Source organism: Oryctolagus cuniculus, chromosome 10 (genome assembly GCF_051225735.1).
Source record: "Oryctolagus cuniculus isolate XC-2025 breed Fujian yellow rabbit chromosome 10, ASM5122573v1, whole genome shotgun sequence".
Taxonomy (NCBI): Eukaryota; Metazoa; Chordata; class Mammalia; order Lagomorpha; family Leporidae; genus Oryctolagus; species Oryctolagus cuniculus.
This window is the reverse complement of record NC_142876.1, coordinates 1,055,886-1,074,061: the sequence shown is the minus strand read 5'-3', so window position 1 is coordinate 1,074,061 and position 18,176 is coordinate 1,055,886. Positions and strand designations below refer to the sequence as shown.

The window sequence follows — 18,176 nt, the reverse complement described above, 5'->3', positions numbered from 1 at the left end:
CAGACAGCACAGCGCGCAAGGAAAAAATAAGAAATTTAGGAAAGCAGAAAAGGCAGACTGGGGCCAGGGGCACCGGCTCGGGCGCGGCGGCGGCGGCGAGGCCCGAGGCACATCCTGGCGGCTGCTCGCGGTTGGAGGACACGCGCGGGCGCGTGTGCGCGGCTGCGGGTGGAAGGGCGCGCGGGGGCGCGCGCGAGGGGGCGGGTGCGTGTGCGGGGCGCGTGCCGCGTCATCTGCCTGAGTGTGCGGGGCTGCTCCAGAGGCGCGCGACTCCCTCACCTCCCCCCCCCCCCCACGCAACCCGGGAAAACCCCAGCACACGGTGGGCCGCGCGCGGGACTTTTGTGCGGGCTCGGAGAACTTTGTGGCGCTCGCTGCTCACTCCGCAGGCTCCCGGGCTGCGCGCGCCGCGGTTACCAAGCCCGTCGCGAAGGGGAACTGGGGGAGGGGGACCCCAGGGCCCCGCCGTCCCCGCCCTTCCCCGGATTTCAGCTGCAGACCCCGGCGGGCGCGCGCGGGGGCCCGAGCGGCCCTGGTGGCGGCGGCGGGCGGGGCGGGCGCTCCGGAGTCGGCGGGGCCCGGGGGGCGGGGAGAGAGGGGGTAGCGGCGGGGAGGGGAGGGGAGGAGCCGCGCGGCCCGCGCCGCTTCCGAACCGGAAAGTTGGTCTTGCCGAAGTCCCGCCGGCTCGGCGTGCTCACTCCGCTCCGCTCCGGCCGTGAGCCTCCGAGCCCGGCAGGCCGCCGGGGCAGCCCGCGCCGGAAACACGAGCCCGGAGAGCAGGTCCCGAGAGCGCGGGCACCCGAGCCCGACCGGGCGGCCAGCCGAGCGACGCCGCGGCCCGCCGCCGAGGAGCGAAGGCGGCCAGTCTCCCCCTGCGCCCGGAGCGCAGGCGGCGCGGCGCCCGAGCGGCCCGGGCGAGACAAAGGCGCCGGGCCGGAGCCCTGCCCGCGGCCGCTCGCTCCGGGAGGGGCCGGCGGCGGCGGCGGCGGGGGGGCGGCGCGGGGCGCGGGCGGCGGCGCAGACGCTCTATAAAGGGGCGAGCCCCGCGCGCCGGCGGAGACGGCGCCGCGCGGACGCCGCCAAAGTTTGCTGCCTGCGCCCTGCGGAGGGGCGGCCCCGCGCCGCAGCCGCGCCCGCCGGAGCCGCACCTGGGCTGCCGAGCCGCGCGGCGCCGGGGCGCGGGCTGCGGGGCCCGCGATGTGACGCGGCGCCGGGCAGCGCGCGCCCGGGTCCCGCAGGCGCCGCGGCCCCTCCTTGCCGGCGCGGCCGCTAATTGCGAGCGCGGCCTCATTTGCATAGGCCGCCCGAGTCCGCTGGAGGCCGGCCAATCGGCGCGGCCCTCGGCTAATGGCCATGCATTATTCACCAGCCTAATTGCTCAGCCCCATGCGCGGCCCGCGCAGCCGCCGCCGCCGCCGCCCCGCGCCCCGCGCCCCGCGCCCGCCCGGCCGCCCCGCGCCCGCCCCGCGCCGTCCCCGCTGATGCCGCTGCCCCGCGCGGGGTCCGAGCGCCGCTAGCAGCATGTCTCGGCGCAAGCAGGCCAAGCCCCAGCACCTCAAGTCGGACGAGGAGCTGCCGCTGCCGGACGGGGCTCCGGAGCACGGTGAGGCCCGGGGCGCCCATCCGGGCTGGGGGCGGGGTGGGGGGCGCGGGAGCGGCTGCGCGCGTCGCCGCGTGGGAGAAAGTTCCCAGGTGCCCGCGCCGCGCGGGGCCCGGGCCAGGCAGCCTCGGGGACCTGGGTCCGCTGCCGAGCGCGCGCGGCCGCGGGAAGAGTTCGGGCTAAGTAAACTTGCTCGGCTCCTCGGAGTTGGGGAGCTGAGCGCGGGCGTGGGGACCGCTTGGAGCCCGCGGGCCGGGGTGGAGGGTCCGAGCGGCCGTCCCCGTGTCGCCCCGGGCCCCTGCGCCCTGACGCGGGGCTGGACCGTGGAGCCCCCAGGGCGCTAGCGCACCCTGGCCGGGCTGAGGGCCGGGCGCCCCCCCTCCGCCCCGGGGAGGCGCAGCACCGGGGGACGCATCCCGGACTCGCCTTCCGCCGCGCGCGGGCCGGACGCTGCCGCCTGCCAAGCTTTGTTCTGCGCCGCGCGCCCTGGCGCCCCGGGCGGTGCACGGCCGGAGCCGGCCCGGGGCCTACGCGGCCTCGCGACCCCGGAGCCCCGGTCCATCGTGCGGCCGGCAGGGCGCCCGGGGGACCCGCGTGCCACGCGCCGCGGTGACAGATCCTCCGCGGGCGGAACGCAGCGTGCCTTGGCCTTTGCCTCGTGGCCGACTGGAGAGTTCCGCCGAGGCCGGCCCCGCCGCGCAGTGCGGCTCTCGCGTTCCCTTGTTTGTTTTTGCTTAGTTTTGTTCTTGTTTTTTTAGTGGGTTCCAAGGTTGTTTCTCAGTCTCGCCTGCCTTCCCAGATGCACCGAAATCGGGCTCCGGCGGCTCCCGGGCCGTGGTTTCGCTCGTAGCGACGCCCGCACACGTCGGACACGCAGGGGAAGGCGCAAGTCAGACCCGCAGGGCTGGGGAGGGGGCGGCTGTGGCCGAGCGCCCCCCTCCAAGTGGGCAGCGTCCGCGGGGTGCGCGGGGAAGGGGAGCGAGCGACGCGGCCCCTAGAAACAATGGCCGGGTCGCGAGGTCGGAGCCCCCGCAAGTTGTTCCCAGGCCCGCCCGGGTCTTTGTCCCGCGGGGAGTCGGGCCCTGCGAGAGCGAAAGTTGCGGGCTCGTGCGGTGGCGGCGCGGGGTCGCGCCCGCGCCCGGGCGCCGGCGGGAGGAGGCTCGCGGGCCGCGGGGTCGCGGGGCCGGCGCGGCCGAGGCCGGCCGCGGGCGCGCTGAAAAGCAGCGCTTGCATATGGTGGGTGGATTACGAGAAAGAGCCTTTTTGTCATGGAAATGGATTTTTTCTGTTTTGTTTACTTCATCACACAGAATTTCTCACACTTGGTTTGTTTTGTATCGCCCTCAATGACTACACGATCAAATGAATGGATTTATTTCTGCCGAATGAGAAACACAGTCTCCCCTTCAAAAGAGGGACATTGCATCCCAGCGAGGAATTTTAAAGCTGCATTATTGTGGCTCCTGAATGGCTGAAAATCGGCTTTCACAGCCGCCCCAAAATGCAACAATGTAAATACTTCTCGGCTTTGTGGGGTCGCGATCGAATGTGCGATGCCTCCTCCTATTAGCACATATTTTAATTAATAGCGCGGACCCCCGTATCTCCTGGCGGGCGGGCGGGCGGGCGAGGCTCGCGGCTCCTCGTGGACCGCAGCCCAGGAGTGCGAGCTGCGCGCAGGCGGAGGACGCGCGGCCTGGGCGGGCCGGGTTCACCTGCGCGCGCCGCGCCGGGGAGGCCCCTGCTCGCTGCTCGGGTTTGCGGAGCGGCGCGGCACGGGCAGGCTGTTTAGTTATTCAATTATGGCTCCTCGCTGGAGGAGCCGAGTTTTTGTCAAGCTGTGTTTCTCGGGACTCTGCCTCAGTCGCTGATGGTGTCTTGCGACAGGCCAGGCACAGCCCCGCGTGCAGCTCAGCTGTGGGCTCGTGTCCAGGGCGGGCTGGTGGAGCTGCGATTCCAAGTTCTTTCTGGTTCGGCGGCTGGAGGCTCTGCTTCTGTTGAGTCGGGGTGGGCTGTGTGCCTGGGGCTGGTCCTGAGTCTCAGCTCACCAGACCCACTGAGTACCCGTTCTTGCAAGACGGATGGTGGTGGCCACGAAGTCAGCCCAGCAGCAATGCGATCTCCCCCAAAGTTGTGTTGTGAAGTGCGGTGGGAATCAGCGGCTCCCCCAGGAAGCCAGCTGGAAGTGAGCGGAGGTAGCGCACCCTGCTCCAGAGGCAGAGCAAATCCTTGGCCTCGCTGGGAGCAGCAGGTCGCCGGCTGTGGGAGACACCCTGTGCATGCACACGGGAAGCCAGGCGGCGCGCTCTTGGGGGGCCGAGGCGCACACCCCGCCAGTTCCCAGGGAAGCCTGCCCTTCAGACAGCATCGCGACCTGTTTCTGTTGCAGGCTCGCGATGGAAAGGCGCTGGACGCAGCTAGCTTGAGGGCCATCCAGACCCAGAACCGGTGATTCACGGGAAGTGCTGAAGTTACCCTCCTGGTAAAAATTCACTTCAAGGCTTCCCCCACCGAAACTGTCTTTCAAAATTATTCGCAGGTTATTTCATTCTTAATCTTAGCAGTAAATGTGATACAGTTTTAGGGATTCACTTAAATGTGTGTCCCCAGTGATGAAATCCCTGGAGCCAGCTGAATATTTTTGTCCAGAGGAAAAAAAATTAATTAAAACTTCCGGTGAGAGTGCAGTGCTTCACAGCCCCGCTAAGAACTTGGGGGATGCGTTGCTCTCCCCAGCAGATAGAATCCCGTTTAAGCTGCCCTGTTCTTAGAAAGAAACTGTGCCTCTGAGGAAAAACAAAAGCATATTATGATTTAAAGCAATTTACCATCCTAGATTTTGTTGGCAGGAACTGCATCAAAGAGTTTTTATTTTCTGCCAGTTTACAGTACTTGGCTATCTTTAAAAAATCCTTTTAAACGTGGCGAGCGAGCGATTGAGGAATTTGCCAGTGGAGTTCACAGACTGTGTTTGAATTAAGGGGAAGGAGGCCACCCGTGCTGGGGAAGAGGGCTGTTCTTTTTATCTGTCTATGCATGGTTTGCCCTCACTGCTCCACACACATGGGCAATTCAGCATACCAAAGGGAACAATGCAAGGAGCCACTTTCCAGCTCTCACAGGCGCATTGTTTTCTGGGAAACGCGAAAGGTAAAGAGTGAGTCGTGGGGGCAGGGTGGGGGGAGGAAAAAAGAACTTGCAAACGCCCTTTCTAAAATAATATTTAGAAACTTAAGTTACTTAAAAATGCACCTCGGTGCTCAACAAAACGGCGTGCCAGTTCTTTCCCACCTCAGAGAGAGAGCAGATTATGTAACAGAGTTAGGGGATTTTTATGTACATTTTAAACTTCCGCAGCACGTGGATAATCCAGTATTTTTAGATGTGCTCAGAGCCAGAAGAAGGTATGGCATTAACAGCAGGAATTACTTAGCAAGCTGATTATTTTTTGTATACAAGATGATGGCCAACGCAGGCAGAAGTGGGTCAGATTTCATTTTCAGCTGCAACCCGTAAGCAGCTTTCTTCTACCTCCAGGTAGCTGGAGAGCATGCGCCTCGCCTCAGCGTGGGTGCCCGCGGAGCGGCGGCGTCTCTGCAGCTTGCCGTGTTGGAACCCAGCACTTAAATGTGAACATTGCGCTGGCGAGGACCCTTCTAACTGCCAGTGAGGTTATGCAGCATCTTTCGTGCCGCAGAATAATTTCAGGAAGCATGATTTCCTAAAGCAGTGTGATGGCGGGGAGGTTTTCGTCGTTGCTGGCTTTTGATTTTTCCTCCGTGAGTTCTTGACTGGTTGCCAGGATGAAGTCGGGGGCTCTTTGAATCTCGTGGTTCTGCAGCTGGGGCCAGTGTTAAGTTCTCACACATTTCACACGGAATCAAACAGGTAAAAAGCTACGTAGAACTGGAGGCTTTGCTATCACCTGAAATAAACTTTTTGGGAAGTTCGAGCTTAGGTTCTTCTCTCGGAATCCATCACAAGTGTGAACCCAGACGGAGCTGAGTCAAGATGCGATTTCCTGGCAGAGGAGAGAGGCTGTCGCTGCCGGCACAGAACGGAGTGGGCTCTCCTTGGACAGTCAGACTGTTTTTGCTTTAATGAATTAAAGGGAAGCCTTCTCCGGGCGGAGACAGCGTCCATCCGCGGGCGCCATGGCGGCAGTGAGCGCGGGCAGCCAGGCAGGCTCGGTGTGGCACAGAAAGCCTTTTTGTCTGACTCTGAAAAGGTAGTGTTGCCAGCTTCCGGCCGGCTCTCCCTGAAGGTGGGTGGTTCCGAGGCTCGGGCCAGCCTTGCTGACCTGACCTCCCGCGCTTAGTCCTGCCAGCGGCGGCCGCTGCATGTCAGGCTCCGAGTGTGGTCGCGCCTCTGTCGCTGACCTGGGCCACCGGACTGGCCACCGCTCTGCGAGGTCAGCCACAGACTGTGCGGGGCCGCCCAGCCGATCAGATGCCTTTGGAGGCTGGCAGCAGCCTGGATAGTGCTGGAAAGGGGCTGAGAGAGCCGCTTCTCCTGTCCTCGCCGCAGCCTGACCCGTGTAATTAACCCTGCAGGTGCCGGCACCTGTCTCAGTCCGTCGGCAGTCCCAGTCTTCTGGGGTGACCCTTGCTGCGCTGTCTCCGCAGTCTGGCCCCCGTGACCCAGAGCAGTGGCAGGACAGTATTTTGCAGGTGTGCAAACTTCGCCCATAGCAATGAAGCAGTGCCTGCGTGACGTGCTGGCAGATGCTGGAAGTGGCCTGGCCAGCCGACCCCGCGTGAGCCTTGCTTCTGGCCTGCCTGTGTCTGGACACGCATGGTGCACACAGGCCTTTGCGTGTCTACATGGTTTTGCTCAGGTATTTATTTCTGTGCATAGTGGATTTGAAGAACAGCCAGTCACAAAACAACACATTTAATTTCACATTCTCATCTCTGCACCCGCGTCCTCTGAATTTAAACTGTCACAGCTGAACTAAAGTGACTCTGCAAAACCTTCTTCTGCCGAACTCGGCGGACTGGGTGCGGTCTGTGTGGCTCTCGTTAGGCGCGGATGGGGGACCTGTGTGCTCCGTGTGAGCGTGGCCGCTGCCGCAGCCGCCGGGGTCGGAGAGGGGACAGCCGCACATCCTCCTGCGGGGATGCCTGGGAGGGCGGACAGCAAAGCTTAGCTGAGCCGCCCCTGCCCCCGCCCCGCCCGCGCCCGCGGATGCCCATAAAGGAAACAGTGCCCCCTCCCCCTCCATACTTCACCCACAGATTAAAGGCTGCAAATGTTTGAAACAGAAGACAGTCGGTGCCTGTGCCACAGGTGGTCCTGACTTAACAAATTTGAGATGTGGACCACTGAGGAGAGGAGAGGGAGGATGTGGGGGCCGGCGCTGGCTGAGCAAGGCAAGAGTGCCCTCCACCGTTCAGCTCGCTGCACACAGGCTCCGAGGGCTGGGGACAGGGACAGAACATTTTTCTATTGCGTCTGGAATTTCTTCTACATTGTTAAACACAGTAGGGGTCTCTATTTGTCTCCTCCTGCTTCACAGCTTGGGCTCAGTATGTGATAATTCATCTTTCTTTATGGGATTCAGAGCTATCATAAGGAGTTAAAAAGAATTAATTTGCAAGAAAAAAAAGTGTCTCCTAAGGATCTAGCAAAACCTAAAAATGCTCCCTAGATTTTTGAGAGCCGGAAAGGCGAGAGAGGAAGCCGAAGTCCCGTTCCCAAAGACCCACGTGGCGCCGAGTTGCTGATCAGGTGGAGAAGTTAACCGGCCCCATCGCCTGGAAACAAGGTTCCCCTCGTGTGTCAGTTGCCATGAATTAAAGATTAGCAACGAAAGTGAAGCCGTAGGAGCTCTGAGGGGGGGAGCGCAGTCAGAGGGCCCCCGCCTCCTGCCTTGCGATGTCCTTGTGACTCGTCGGCGTCCCTGCAAGGCTCCAGGAAAGAGGAGGAGGAGAGGCCTTCGCCGGGACCCGTGTGGCTGTGGCTGTGCCAAGATCGCCGCAGCTGGAAGCACTGCCTGTCCCTGTCACGGCCGGCATTGCTGTAGGGACAGGTGTACCCGTCAGCCCGCCCCCGGGAGCTGAGGCTGAGCGCACAGGCTGGGGTCCCAGGGCGGGAGAGCCTCCCCTTGGGGGAGGGGAGTGTTTTCCCGAGCAGTCGGAGCCCACAGACAGAAAGTGCACCTGTTTCTGAGAGCCGCCCCTTCCTCAGGAGCCCTTCCCTGCACCTGGCCCCCGCCCCCAGCCTGAGCCCACGGAGCCCTCGCTCGGGAGCTGTGAGCGCTGGTGGAGTCAGGAGCCCTGAGAATCCCAAGTACAAACCACAGATTTGGAGTCCTGCAGGTTAAGCAGAAATAGTGCGTTAGCCTCTGCAGTGCAGGTGGCCGTCGGGACAGCGAGGCTCGCGTGGGCTCCTGCCAAGCGTGGCACACACGCGGGGCCGCTCTGGGGGAGACCAGGAGGGCGGCGTGGGTGCTGAGCAGTGTCACCTGGTGGATGGGTTGGCACATTTCTCGTCTTGTTCTAATGTGACCTCATGGGTGCTAAGATTCCTCCCCAAGCCCTGGCCTATTTTTTATGTGCAGGTTCAGGTAGCTCCGTTGTTGAATAGTCAGTGCAGAAAAAGAACCCCCTGGCTTAACGATGGTGTTTGCGGTGCTCTGATTCTCCCGCGGAACCCGAGGGAAGATGAGAACCGCGTTAGAAATGCATTTCCCGAACTTGCTCGAGTCCTTAGGGTGCCTCTCCCCAGACTCGCTTTGTCTTGGACTGGGTGTGGTAGCTCAGGTTTTGAGCTGGTCCCTCAGTTTAATGAACAGATGGTTGGATCTTTTGAATCCGACACAATATTGGCTTCCAAGATGGCAGGATTAAAGGGCCGGGCAGGCCCTGTGACAAAATGCGGAGGCTCCGGGGGCGGGGGGCTTCCTGGTGTGGAAGGCGTCCAGAGCCCCGTGAAGCCGGGGCCAGCGGGGGTGTGGTCCCTTCTCCGAGTCGCAGAAGGCATGAAGTCCAGCGCGGTGTCGGCCGTGCCGACCGCAGCGTGGAGACTGGCCGCCGGGCGGTTCCACGGTGCTCGTCCTCATGGCCAGGCGGAGTTCTCGGTTCTCCGCTCCGCCCGTGAGACGCTGCGTTCCCCGCGTTTCCAGGCTGTCTGGCGGAGTCGTGCTGCTGTGTGACTTGGGGCTGCTTGTGACATCCTGACCTTGGGAGGCCACGGCGGCAGGGATCGATCGTGGACGTGGTATTGGCGTTTTGCAGAAACCCGGTGGCAGCAGAGACGGCACTGGTCCTAATTTGTGTTTGGAAATATGGACTGTATTGAACCGTTCCCTCACTACTGCAGTTCCTGAGACTTGCTTCAGTCAAAAGTCAAATTATGAAGCTTTGCTTATGGAACCCAACACTTGTCTCGCCCAAGTTCATTCACACCGTGGACCGGAAGAGTCCGGGTGGTCGGAACGGGACGCCTTTCCTTGCAGAATTTCCTCCTCTAGCTTTGGCGGAGCATGCATGGAGGAGGACTGCACTTGGACAAGATCACCTCCTTTGAATTGAGGTGATTGTCACTCATGATCGCGTTAAACAAAATGATTTTTATTATTCAGCAGCAAGTGCCTAAGTCTTCTAGGCAAAGTGAGAAACAGTTATGACCTAGAAAACCCACCAATGGGAACAAATGAGATTACCTGTGGGAGGGCCTTCCCAATAAATGCTTTTGTAAAAAAAAAAAAAAAATCCCTAGGACCTAACAAGGGGATGGGAAATGTAACCCTTGAACGTGCATGGGAACCAGTGTGTTTGGGTCCGGGCCTCTGGGAAGACAGCAGCCTGTCTCTGTCCATGCAGCACAGAGAACCTGGGGAAGGTGCCGTGTGCACCGGCGGTCTGCTCCGGCCAGCGCCCCGCCCACGGTGACCCAGAAGCCAGCCTTCCCAGGGCGCTGGCCCTCCGCGCCCTCCGTGCAGTGAATGGCATTCTCTTGATGAGCTGTAAGAATGTACGTTTACATGCAAGTGGTTTTGTGTACCACGTAGGCTGTGCCTCTTTAAGTGGCTCTGTGTGGAAGCTCGGGACGTGAGCGGTATTTGTCAGGATGTCCTCCTTCAAAAAGGCACTGCAAACAGGCTTTTAAAAGTCACGCTGGGAACCAGCGGAGGACGCCTCTTCACCTCCTCCTCGGGGGCCGCGGCAGTGGCTCATGCATGCCACAGGGCCTTCCAGTGGCTCTGGGGACTGCATGGTGTGGAGGCCCGGGGAGCGTGTCGCTGTGACGGACAAGCGTGGCCACGCCGAAGCCCTGCGTCCTCAGCAGGCACTGACCGTCTGCATGAAGGTTTAGCCTCTTGGGTTTGCGCAGGCTTTGCTTTTGGTCTTCGCCCTGTCCCCTGACCTTAGCACCTTTGCGATGAGACTCGGCGCAGGGGGCAGCCTGCAGGACTCTGCTCGTTTATTTTGTTAGTGCGCCCGTCAGTCTAAACCAGCGGTGCCCTTGCTCCCGGGCAGCGCCCTGCCGCCCGCCTTCCACCCAGGCCTCAGACCGCTGGCCCCAGCCTGGGCCTTCACGGCCAACTCGGGCTGCAAGATCTGACAGCTGTCCCCTTCCAGGGCCGCAGCCGGGGAAGGGAGCGCTAACAGCACTGCTGATGGCCGAAGGCATGCATGTGTGTCACTGGTGACGTCCTCAGGACGGCAGCAGCCTGGCCCCGGATCCCTCTGCTCTTTTCCAGTAGGGAGACGCTGGTGCCTTCACAGGAAATCACACATCTTTACTGAACCCGGTGCCCAGTGCCTGCCCCAGAGCCCCGGAGAAAAGCCGTCCGCTGCTGTGACAACGGGGTGGTGACGGGGGTGCGGGTGAGGCAGCTTTATTCTCACCCTCGGCCACGCACCCTGCGCCAAAGCGCTGATTTCCGGCTGTCGCTCGCTTCTGTTTGAACTGATTCAGTGCTGTCCTCGCACCTGAGTCGGCGGTACCCCAGCAGGTGCAGAGGCTCCGGGATACTCAGAGTGGTGGTGGGCCCTGCGTTTCACCCCAGCAGCCCAGACACTGGGGCTCGAGGTGCTGCTGTGCGTTGACTTTATCTGGGCAGGTGTGGGTCATCCGGGAGCAGGTGTGGGGGCAGCGGCAGGGGCAGGGGCTCCCAGTCGGAAGGCTGTCCGCCCCCCAACCCCCACCCCGTGTAATTTGCTGCGTCTCTCTATGGGAACGGGTGAAAACAGGTACAGAAAGTGTGTCTGACTGCAACAGTGCTCATGTTAAACATGTCAACATAAATGAACTTTAAATGTTTAATTTCTAGTTTGCTAACAAACCGCTGAACTCGATTGGCTAATAACAATAGCGTGTAATTTTAGTTCATTTTGCCAAGAAATATTGCATCTGACGGAGCCGATTCATTTATTAAACGTGATTAATTTTAAGCCCAAGGCCACACTGCTGTTCCCTTGGCACAGCCTCCCCCCCCCCCCCCCCGGGGCGGGGGCCTGAGGCTGCTGGGTGGATCCTGCACCGAGGGCCCAAGGCTGCTTTCCTGAGCAGGCGGTGAGGCGCGCTGGGTTCTGTGCCGCCTTTGCAACCAGAGCCTTCAGCTCAAGTTTGCTGGGCCACTGAATGCCTCCCAGACCGGCGTGGCTGGGCGAGGGCTGGCCCAGGGCCTGCGCGGCCCCGTGCAGGCCCCTGGCTTTGTGGGAGTCACAGGCAGTGTGGCTGCCGATGCTATGGCGACATCTGCAAGCCGTGGCGTTGTGGCATTTCGCGGTGGGCAGGGCCTCGAGGTCCCATCCAGGGCGCTGAGAGAAGCAGGGGCCATGCGGGAGGCTTTGCGGGAAGCAGACGGGCACTGACGCAGTCTCTCCTTTTGCAGCCGCGGGGGACGGCGCCGAGGGCGCGGACAGCGGGACCGAGAGCCGCGGCGGCGGCGGTGGCGGCGGTGGCGGCGGCGGCGAGGACAGCAACGTGTGCGCCAAGTGCTGCGCCGCCTTCTTCCAGTGGGCCGACTTCCTGGCGCACAGGAAGGCCTGCACCCGCAGCCCGCCCGTGCTCATCGTGCCCGGGGATGCGCCCGCGCCGCCTGCCGCCGACGGCCCCGCGCCCTCACCCGCCAGCTCACCCGGAGACCGCACCGACAGCGAGGCCGCCGACGAGGTGGCCGCCGAGGGCGGGGATGGCGCCGACGTGAAGGCTGCGGCCCCGGAGGACGGGGATGAGCCCATGGACGCCGCGCCCTCGGGGGACGCCCCCAAGGTGCCCCTGCCGCCAGCCCCCGAGCCTGCCCCCGCCGCCGCTTACGGCTTCCCCAACACCAACGTGACCCTGGAGACCCTGCTGAGCACCAAGGTGGCCGTGGCGCAGTTCTCGCAGGGCGCGCGCACAGCTGGCGGCGGCGCGGGCGCGGGCGCGGGCGTGGGCGCCGTGGCCATCCCCATGATCCTGGAGCAGCTCGTGGCCCTGCAGCAGCAGCAGATCCACCAGCTGCAGCTCATCGAGCAGATCCGCAGCCAGGTGGCCCTGATGCACCGCCAGCCCCCGCGGCCCGCGCTGAACCCCACGGCGGCCCCGGCCGCCCCCACGTCCACACCGGCGCCTGGCCCGCTGCCAGGGCTGGCGGCGCCCCCGGCCCTGCAGCTGGCGGCTGCTGTAGGCCCCGCGCCTGCTGCTCCACCCTCGGCCCTCGAGGCCGCCGCGCACCTGCCGCAGCCCACGTGTGCGGCCGCTGGCTCTGGGGCGCCCACCGAGTCGGTCGGGCCTTCGGCCTCCGGGCCTGCGCCCGCCTCAGCCACGCCCACCCCGGTGTCCAGCACGGCGGCCAGCGCCTCGCAGCCACAGAATGCCTGCACACCGCCGGCCCTGGGCCCCGCGCCCCTGGCAGGTGCAGCCTCGCTGCCAAGCGCGCTTCTACCTCAGACCTCCTCGGGCAGCGTCATCTTCCCCAACCCGCTGGTCAGCATCGCGGCCACCGCCAACGCCCTGGACCCGCTGGCGGCCCTCATGAAGCACCGCAAGGGCAAGCCGCCCAACGTGTCCGTGTTCGAGCCCAAGGCCAGCGCCGAGGACCCCTTCTTCAAGCACAAGTGCAGGTTCTGCGCCAAGGTCTTCGGCAGCGACAGCGCGCTGCAGATCCACCTGCGCTCCCACACGGGCGAGCGGCCCTTCAAGTGCAACGTCTGCGGGAACCGCTTCTCCACCAAAGGCAACCTGAAGGTGCACTTCCAGCGGCACAAGGAGAAGTACCCCCACATCCAGATGAACCCCTACCCCGTGCCCGAGTACCTCGACAACGTGCCCACCTGCTCGGGCATCCCCTACGGCATGTCGCTGCCCCCCGAGAAGCCCGTGACCACCTGGCTGGACAGCAAGCCCGTGCTGCCCACGGTGCCCACGTCCGTGGGGCTGCAGCTCCCGCCCACGGTCCCCGGCGCCCACGGCTATGCCGAGTCCCCCAGCGTCACCCCCGGCAGCCGCTCCCCGCAGAGGCCCTCCCCCGCCCCCAGCGAATGCACCTCTCTGTCCCCGGGGCCGAGCCACCCCGAGCCGGGCGTCCCCGGGACGGCGGCGGCGGTGGTGGCCGCCGAGTCCCCGCAGCCGCTCCTCAGCGGGGCCTCCCTGAGCAAGAGCGAGCCCGCCAGCCTGGGCCTGCCCTGCACCAGCGCCAGGGCCGGGGACCCCGCGGCCGCGTCCCCCTCCGCGGCCGGCGCAGACGGCGCAGCCGCCAGCCTGGGCAGCCCCGGCCTCCCGGGCGTCTCCGACCCGTTCAAGGCGCAGTTCCCTTTCGGAGGCCTGCTCGACTCTATGCAAACGTCCGAGACCTCAAAGCTGCAGCAGCTGGTGGAGAACATCGACAAGAAGATGACCGACCCCAACCAGTGCGTCATCTGCCACCGCGTGCTGAGCTGCCAGAGCGCCCTGAAGATGCACTACCGGACGCACACGGGCGAGCGGCCCTTCAAGTGCAAGATCTGCGGCCGCGCCTTCACCACCAAGGGCAACCTCAAGACGCACTTCGGGGTGCACCGGGCCAAGCCGCCGCTGCGGGTGCAGCACTCCTGCCCCATCTGCCAGAAGAAGTTCACCAACGCCGTGGTGCTGCAGCAGCACATCCGCATGCACATGGGCGGGCAGATCCCCAACACGCCGCCGCCCGACGGCCTCCCGGACGCCATGGACGCCGAGGAGCGGGGCGCCGAGGCGCTGAGCGGCTGCGAGGACGAGCTGGACGACAACTCCATGGAGGAGGACGCCGAGCTGAAGGACGCGGCCAGGCCGCTGCTGGCCTTCGCGGGCTCCTGCCCGCCCTCGCCGCCCTCCGTCATCTCCAGCATCGCCGCCCTGGAGAATCAGATGAAGATGATCGACTCGGTCATGAGCTGCCCGCCGCTGCCCGGCCTGAAGGCCGTGGAGAACGGCTCCGGGGAGAGTGACCACCTGAGCAACGACTCCTCGTCGGCCGTGGGCGACCTGGAGAGCCGCAGCGCGGGCAGCCCGGCCCCGTCCGAGTCCTCGTCCTCCCAGGCGCTGTCCCCGGCCAACAGCAACGGCGAGAGCTTCTGCTCCAAGTCCCCGGGCCTGGGCAGCCAGGAGGAGCCGCCCGACATCCCGCTCAAGACGGAGCGGCCAGACAGCCCGCCACCGCCGCCTCCGCCGCCGCCACCATCGGGCCCCGGGAACGGCGGCGCCCTGGACCTGACGGGCCACCCCGGCCGGCCGCCCATCAAGGAGGAGCCCCCCTTCGGCCTGCTGTTCCTGAGCCGCGAGCGGGGTAAGTGTGCCGGCGCCGCGTGCGGGATCTGCGGCAAGCCCTTTGCTTGCAACAGCGCGTTGGAGATCCACCGGCGCAGCCACACCAAGGAGCGCCCGTTCGTCTGCGCGCTCTGCAGGCGCGGGTGCTCCACGCTGGGGAACCTCAAGCAGCACTTGCTGACGCACAGGCTGCGCGAGCTGCCTGCGCAGGCCTTTGACCCCAACTTTGCTCTAGGTCCCGGCCTGGTCGCCAGCGCCACACCCGCCATGGTCAAAATGGAAGTCAACGGCCACGGCCACGGCAAGGCCGCCCCGCTAGGTGAGGGCCCGCCGCTGCCGGCCGGGGTGCAGGTCCCCAGCGGGCCCCAGGCCGTGATGAGCCCGGGCCTGGCGCCCATGCTGGCCCCCCCGCCACGCCGGACGCCCAAGCAACACAACTGCCAGTCGTGCGGGAAGACCTTCTCCTCGGCCAGCGCCCTGCAGATCCACGAGCGCACCCACACCGGCGAGAAGCCGTTCGGCTGCACCATCTGCGGCAGGGCCTTCACCACCAAGGGCAACCTCAAGGTAAGAGGGCGGCGGTCTGCAGCCACCGCGGCTCCTCACCCAGGCTGTGCGCGCAGCGGCAGGGACGAGACGTCAGGGTGCGTGTGTGTCACGTGCTGCGATGGCTGCCATGCTTGTGCCGCACGTGCCGGCAGTGTGCTCTATGCGTGTGTTGTGTGTGTGGCCCATGTGCGTGTGTGTGCAGGTGCACACGTACGAGGCACGCGTCCCCGTTACCTGTCAGGGAGAGGAACGGGGCTCTCGCCCTCTCCCGGGGACTCCCAGCCTGTGAGGGACGTGTGCCTGCCACTTGACAGGCCACGGCAGGAGGCTGGCTTGACCTGCACCACGCCTTTAGACCCCCTGCGCAATACCTGATGCGAGGTGAGGCTTGCCCGGAAACTTCTGGAAGCCCGTGGCAGGGGCGCGCGGTGGGCAGCTGCGCAGCGTGCAGTCCTCGCGCACCTGCCCCGGGAGGCGGTAGGCTCACCCCGCCCAGCATGCCCAGGGAAGTGCAGGCTTGCAGGGCGGGCTCTGGAGACCTGGGCTCGGGCACCGTCCGGTCGCCAGGCCACAGTGGCCCCAGCAGGCCTGTGCTGTGAGGCCTCCTGGTTTGAGAGAAGCACGTTAGGGTGATGTTCAGGGTGGGGTGGAGGCGGAGAACCAGCGGACAAGGCCTCCCCGGGGAGCCCTGCAGGGTTCTCTGCAGCCGGAACCATTCTGCCGCTGAGTTGGTCACTGGGCAGGTCACCTGTCAACTGACCATGGGCGCCGCCCTGGCCTCTGTGTCCGGGGGAGTGCAGTGTTGTGCCTCAGGGGCGGAGACACCCCATGTTTTGTTGCCCACAAACAGAGCTTGGGCTGGGGCGGCCCTGTGGACCGTGCCCGGACTTGCTTACCTGTGGGCCATCTCTGTGTCACCAGGTGCACATGGGGACACACATGTGGAACAACGCCCCCGCGAGGCGTGGCCGCCGCCTGTCCGTGGAAAACCCCATGGCCCTGCTGGGCGGCGATGCCCTCAAGTTCTCGGAGATGTTCCAGAAGGACCTGGCAGCCCGAGCCATGAACGTGGACCCCAGCTTTTGGAACCAGTACGCTGCCGCCATCACCAACGGGCTGGCCATGAAGAACAACGAGATCTCCGTGATCCAGAACGGAGGCATCCCCCAGCTCCCAGTAAGTCTCGGTGGGAGCGCCATTCCCCCGCTGGGCAGCATGGCCGGCGGCATGGACAAGGCGCGCACCGGCAGCAGCCCGCCCATTGTCAGTTTGGACAAAGCGAGCTCAGAGACGGGGGCCGGCCGCCCGTTCACGAGGTTCATTGAGGACAACAAGGAGATTGGCATAAACTAGCCGGAGGCGCCGTGACCCGCCCCACCATCCCGCCCCCGTCCGCACCCTGACATTTGAGCAGCAGGCCGTGGGCCCTCATAGCAGAAAACAGTGTCGTGGCAGCTGCCAGGAGGCCGGCCGGGCTGGGCCGTGCTGGACAGCTGTGCCGGCTCGTAGGTAAATTTCCGTCAAAGAAGTGCTCGGAAAACCGCTGTAGGAGCAGAGTGCACAGCCCGGATCCCCCAGAACCTAACAGCCCCGCAGGGCAGAAAGGGGGTCCGGCTGGCGGGCTGGAGACTGGGACTGTGCTGCGGGAACCCTCCACCCTCGGCGGGGGTAGGTGGGGCGGGGGGTCCTTCCAACGCCCCGTGTTGCGACAGTATCTTTGTCCGTAGTATTTATGATGTTAAGATTACGCGGGTACCTGACGGTATAACAGCCCCAACCTGAAATGACGCTTTTGTACTGCAGAATACATCTGGCTATGTGATTTTTTTTTTAAAGCAAGATTTGTTTTACTATAAATAAGTGGATTATCTCAGTGCAGGCAAAATTGTGAAGTTTCGTTGGGAAAGATAGCATGCCTTTTGTGTGCAAGCACCTGTCAGTAACAAACCTTTTTTTTTTTTTTTTTTTTTTTTAACTTAAATGTCTGTAGCTGCTATGTGGACCGTTGTTCTCGAGTGTGGTCTTAGCCCAGGGACTGGGGAACAAGTCACAAACATCACCGTAAATTATTCACAACATTATGAGCCGTTGTGAGTAAATATTTCACATTATCAAAGCTGTACAATAAAAAGGTAATGTTTGTATAATGTGGTTGCAAACTCTTAATTTACACTACTGCACTGTTAGTATGTTGTATTAGGGAGGTTTGTCTGTAAGCTCAAAATCTAAAAAGATGTCAAGTATTTACTTTGGTTTCAAGAAAGTGGGGAAAAAACCCTTGTAGTTTCCTGCTTTGTCTTAAGGGCAGATGCTGGGAAATCTGCCACTCGCAGGGCACTTGTCAGCCGCTCTGTCCCTTGATGATTTCACATCAGTTTCCCACGAGCCCCAAGTAGAACCGCGACCACCCCTGGGGAGCATGAGCACCCTGGGGCTGTGACGTCAGCACAAGCCAGGAGATGTGGTGTAGGCCTGGTCTCCCTGGAGTCCCATGCCTCTGTCTCCACCGCCAGGAGGCACTGGGCGTTGCCCGGGGACCTGAGGGTCTGTGCTAGGCGCGTGCCAGGCTCAACTTGGGGGTCTTCATTCCGGCCTCGTGTCGACTTCTCAGACGGAACCAGAGCAAGCACACTGTCTCGTGGTCGTGCACCACCCGGCCCGACGCTGACCGCGGCTTTGCCTGCGTGGAGTCGAGGCCTGCCTGGAGTCGGTGCCGGGGGCGGCATCGTGGGTGCCACCCCATGGCTCTGACGCCAGGCACTTCCGATGGCAGAACTGCTCCAGAGAGAGCGTGGGCAGCTGGGGCAGCGCGAGGGGCGGCGTGCCCAGCAGGGCGTTCCACAGCGGGGGCCGCCTCTGAGGCACGCGCAGAGCGGCCTCCGGCTCATGCAGCCAGGCCAGCCCAGGCACTGCAGGAGGATGGCGGTTTCTGTCCGTGTGCCCCTGAAGGAAGGGCCCCCACTGCTCCCGACTGCTCCCGGGCTGGTCGTCTGCATCCCACCACTCCCCACCACTCCTGGGCTCTCATCCGCCCCCTTCCCACCCCCTACCACTCCCTACTGCTCCCCACCGCTCCTCACCGCTCCTGGGCTGCTCATCCGCCCCCTTCCCACCCCTTACCACTCCCTACTGTCCCCCACAGCTCCCCAGCCGCTCATCTGCCCCCTCCACTCCCCACCACTCCCTACTGCTCCCCACTGCCCCCGACCCCCACCCCCTACCACCCCCTACTGCCCCTCCCTACTCCCCACCGCTCCCCGGCTGCTCGTCTGACCCCCCCACCACTCCCTGGCTGCTCATCCGCCCCACA

The 18,176-nt window shown here is 63.8% G+C and overlaps 1 protein-coding gene across 3 annotated transcripts; it reads left to right on the top strand.

Moving 5' to 3' along the window:
- Positions 1–1,464: 1,464 nt before the first annotated feature.
- SALL3 (spalt like transcription factor 3) lies at positions 1,465–17,836 on the top strand. Of its 3 annotated transcripts, XM_070049846.2 has the most exons (5): positions 1,465–1,603; positions 11,445–14,336; positions 14,553–14,884; positions 15,788–16,042; positions 16,857–17,836. In XM_070049846.2, the coding sequence occupies exons 1-5, from the start codon at positions 1,522–1,524 to the stop codon at positions 16,929–16,931; spliced, it is 3,636 nt and encodes a 1,211-aa protein (XP_069905947.2). In that variant the 5' UTR covers positions 1,465–1,521; the 3' UTR covers positions 16,932–17,836. The 3 variants fall into 3 exon arrangements, with proteins under 3 accessions (XP_069905947.2, XP_069905946.2, XP_069905945.2); XM_070049845.2 differs by having other exon boundaries at positions 15,788–17,832; XM_070049844.2 differs by having other exon boundaries at positions 11,445–14,884; positions 15,788–17,834.
- Positions 17,837–18,176: the final 340 nt, after the last annotated feature.

What these genes read in the sequence shown, in the direction of transcription:
- SALL3 (XM_070049844.2), top strand. Translation starts at nt 1,522, where the DNA reads ATGTCTCGGCGCAAGCAGGCCAAGCCCCAGCACCTCAAGTCGGACGAG. An exon ending in GGACGGGGCTCCGGAGCACG is followed by an intron (nt 1,604 to 11,444) that starts GTGAGGCCCGGG and finishes CTCCTTTTGCAG; the next exon opens with CCGCGGGGGACGGCGCCGAG. An exon ending in CCACCAAGGGCAACCTCAAG is followed by an intron (nt 14,885 to 15,787) that starts GTAAGAGGGCGG and finishes CTGTGTCACCAG; the next exon opens with GTGCACATGGGGACACACAT.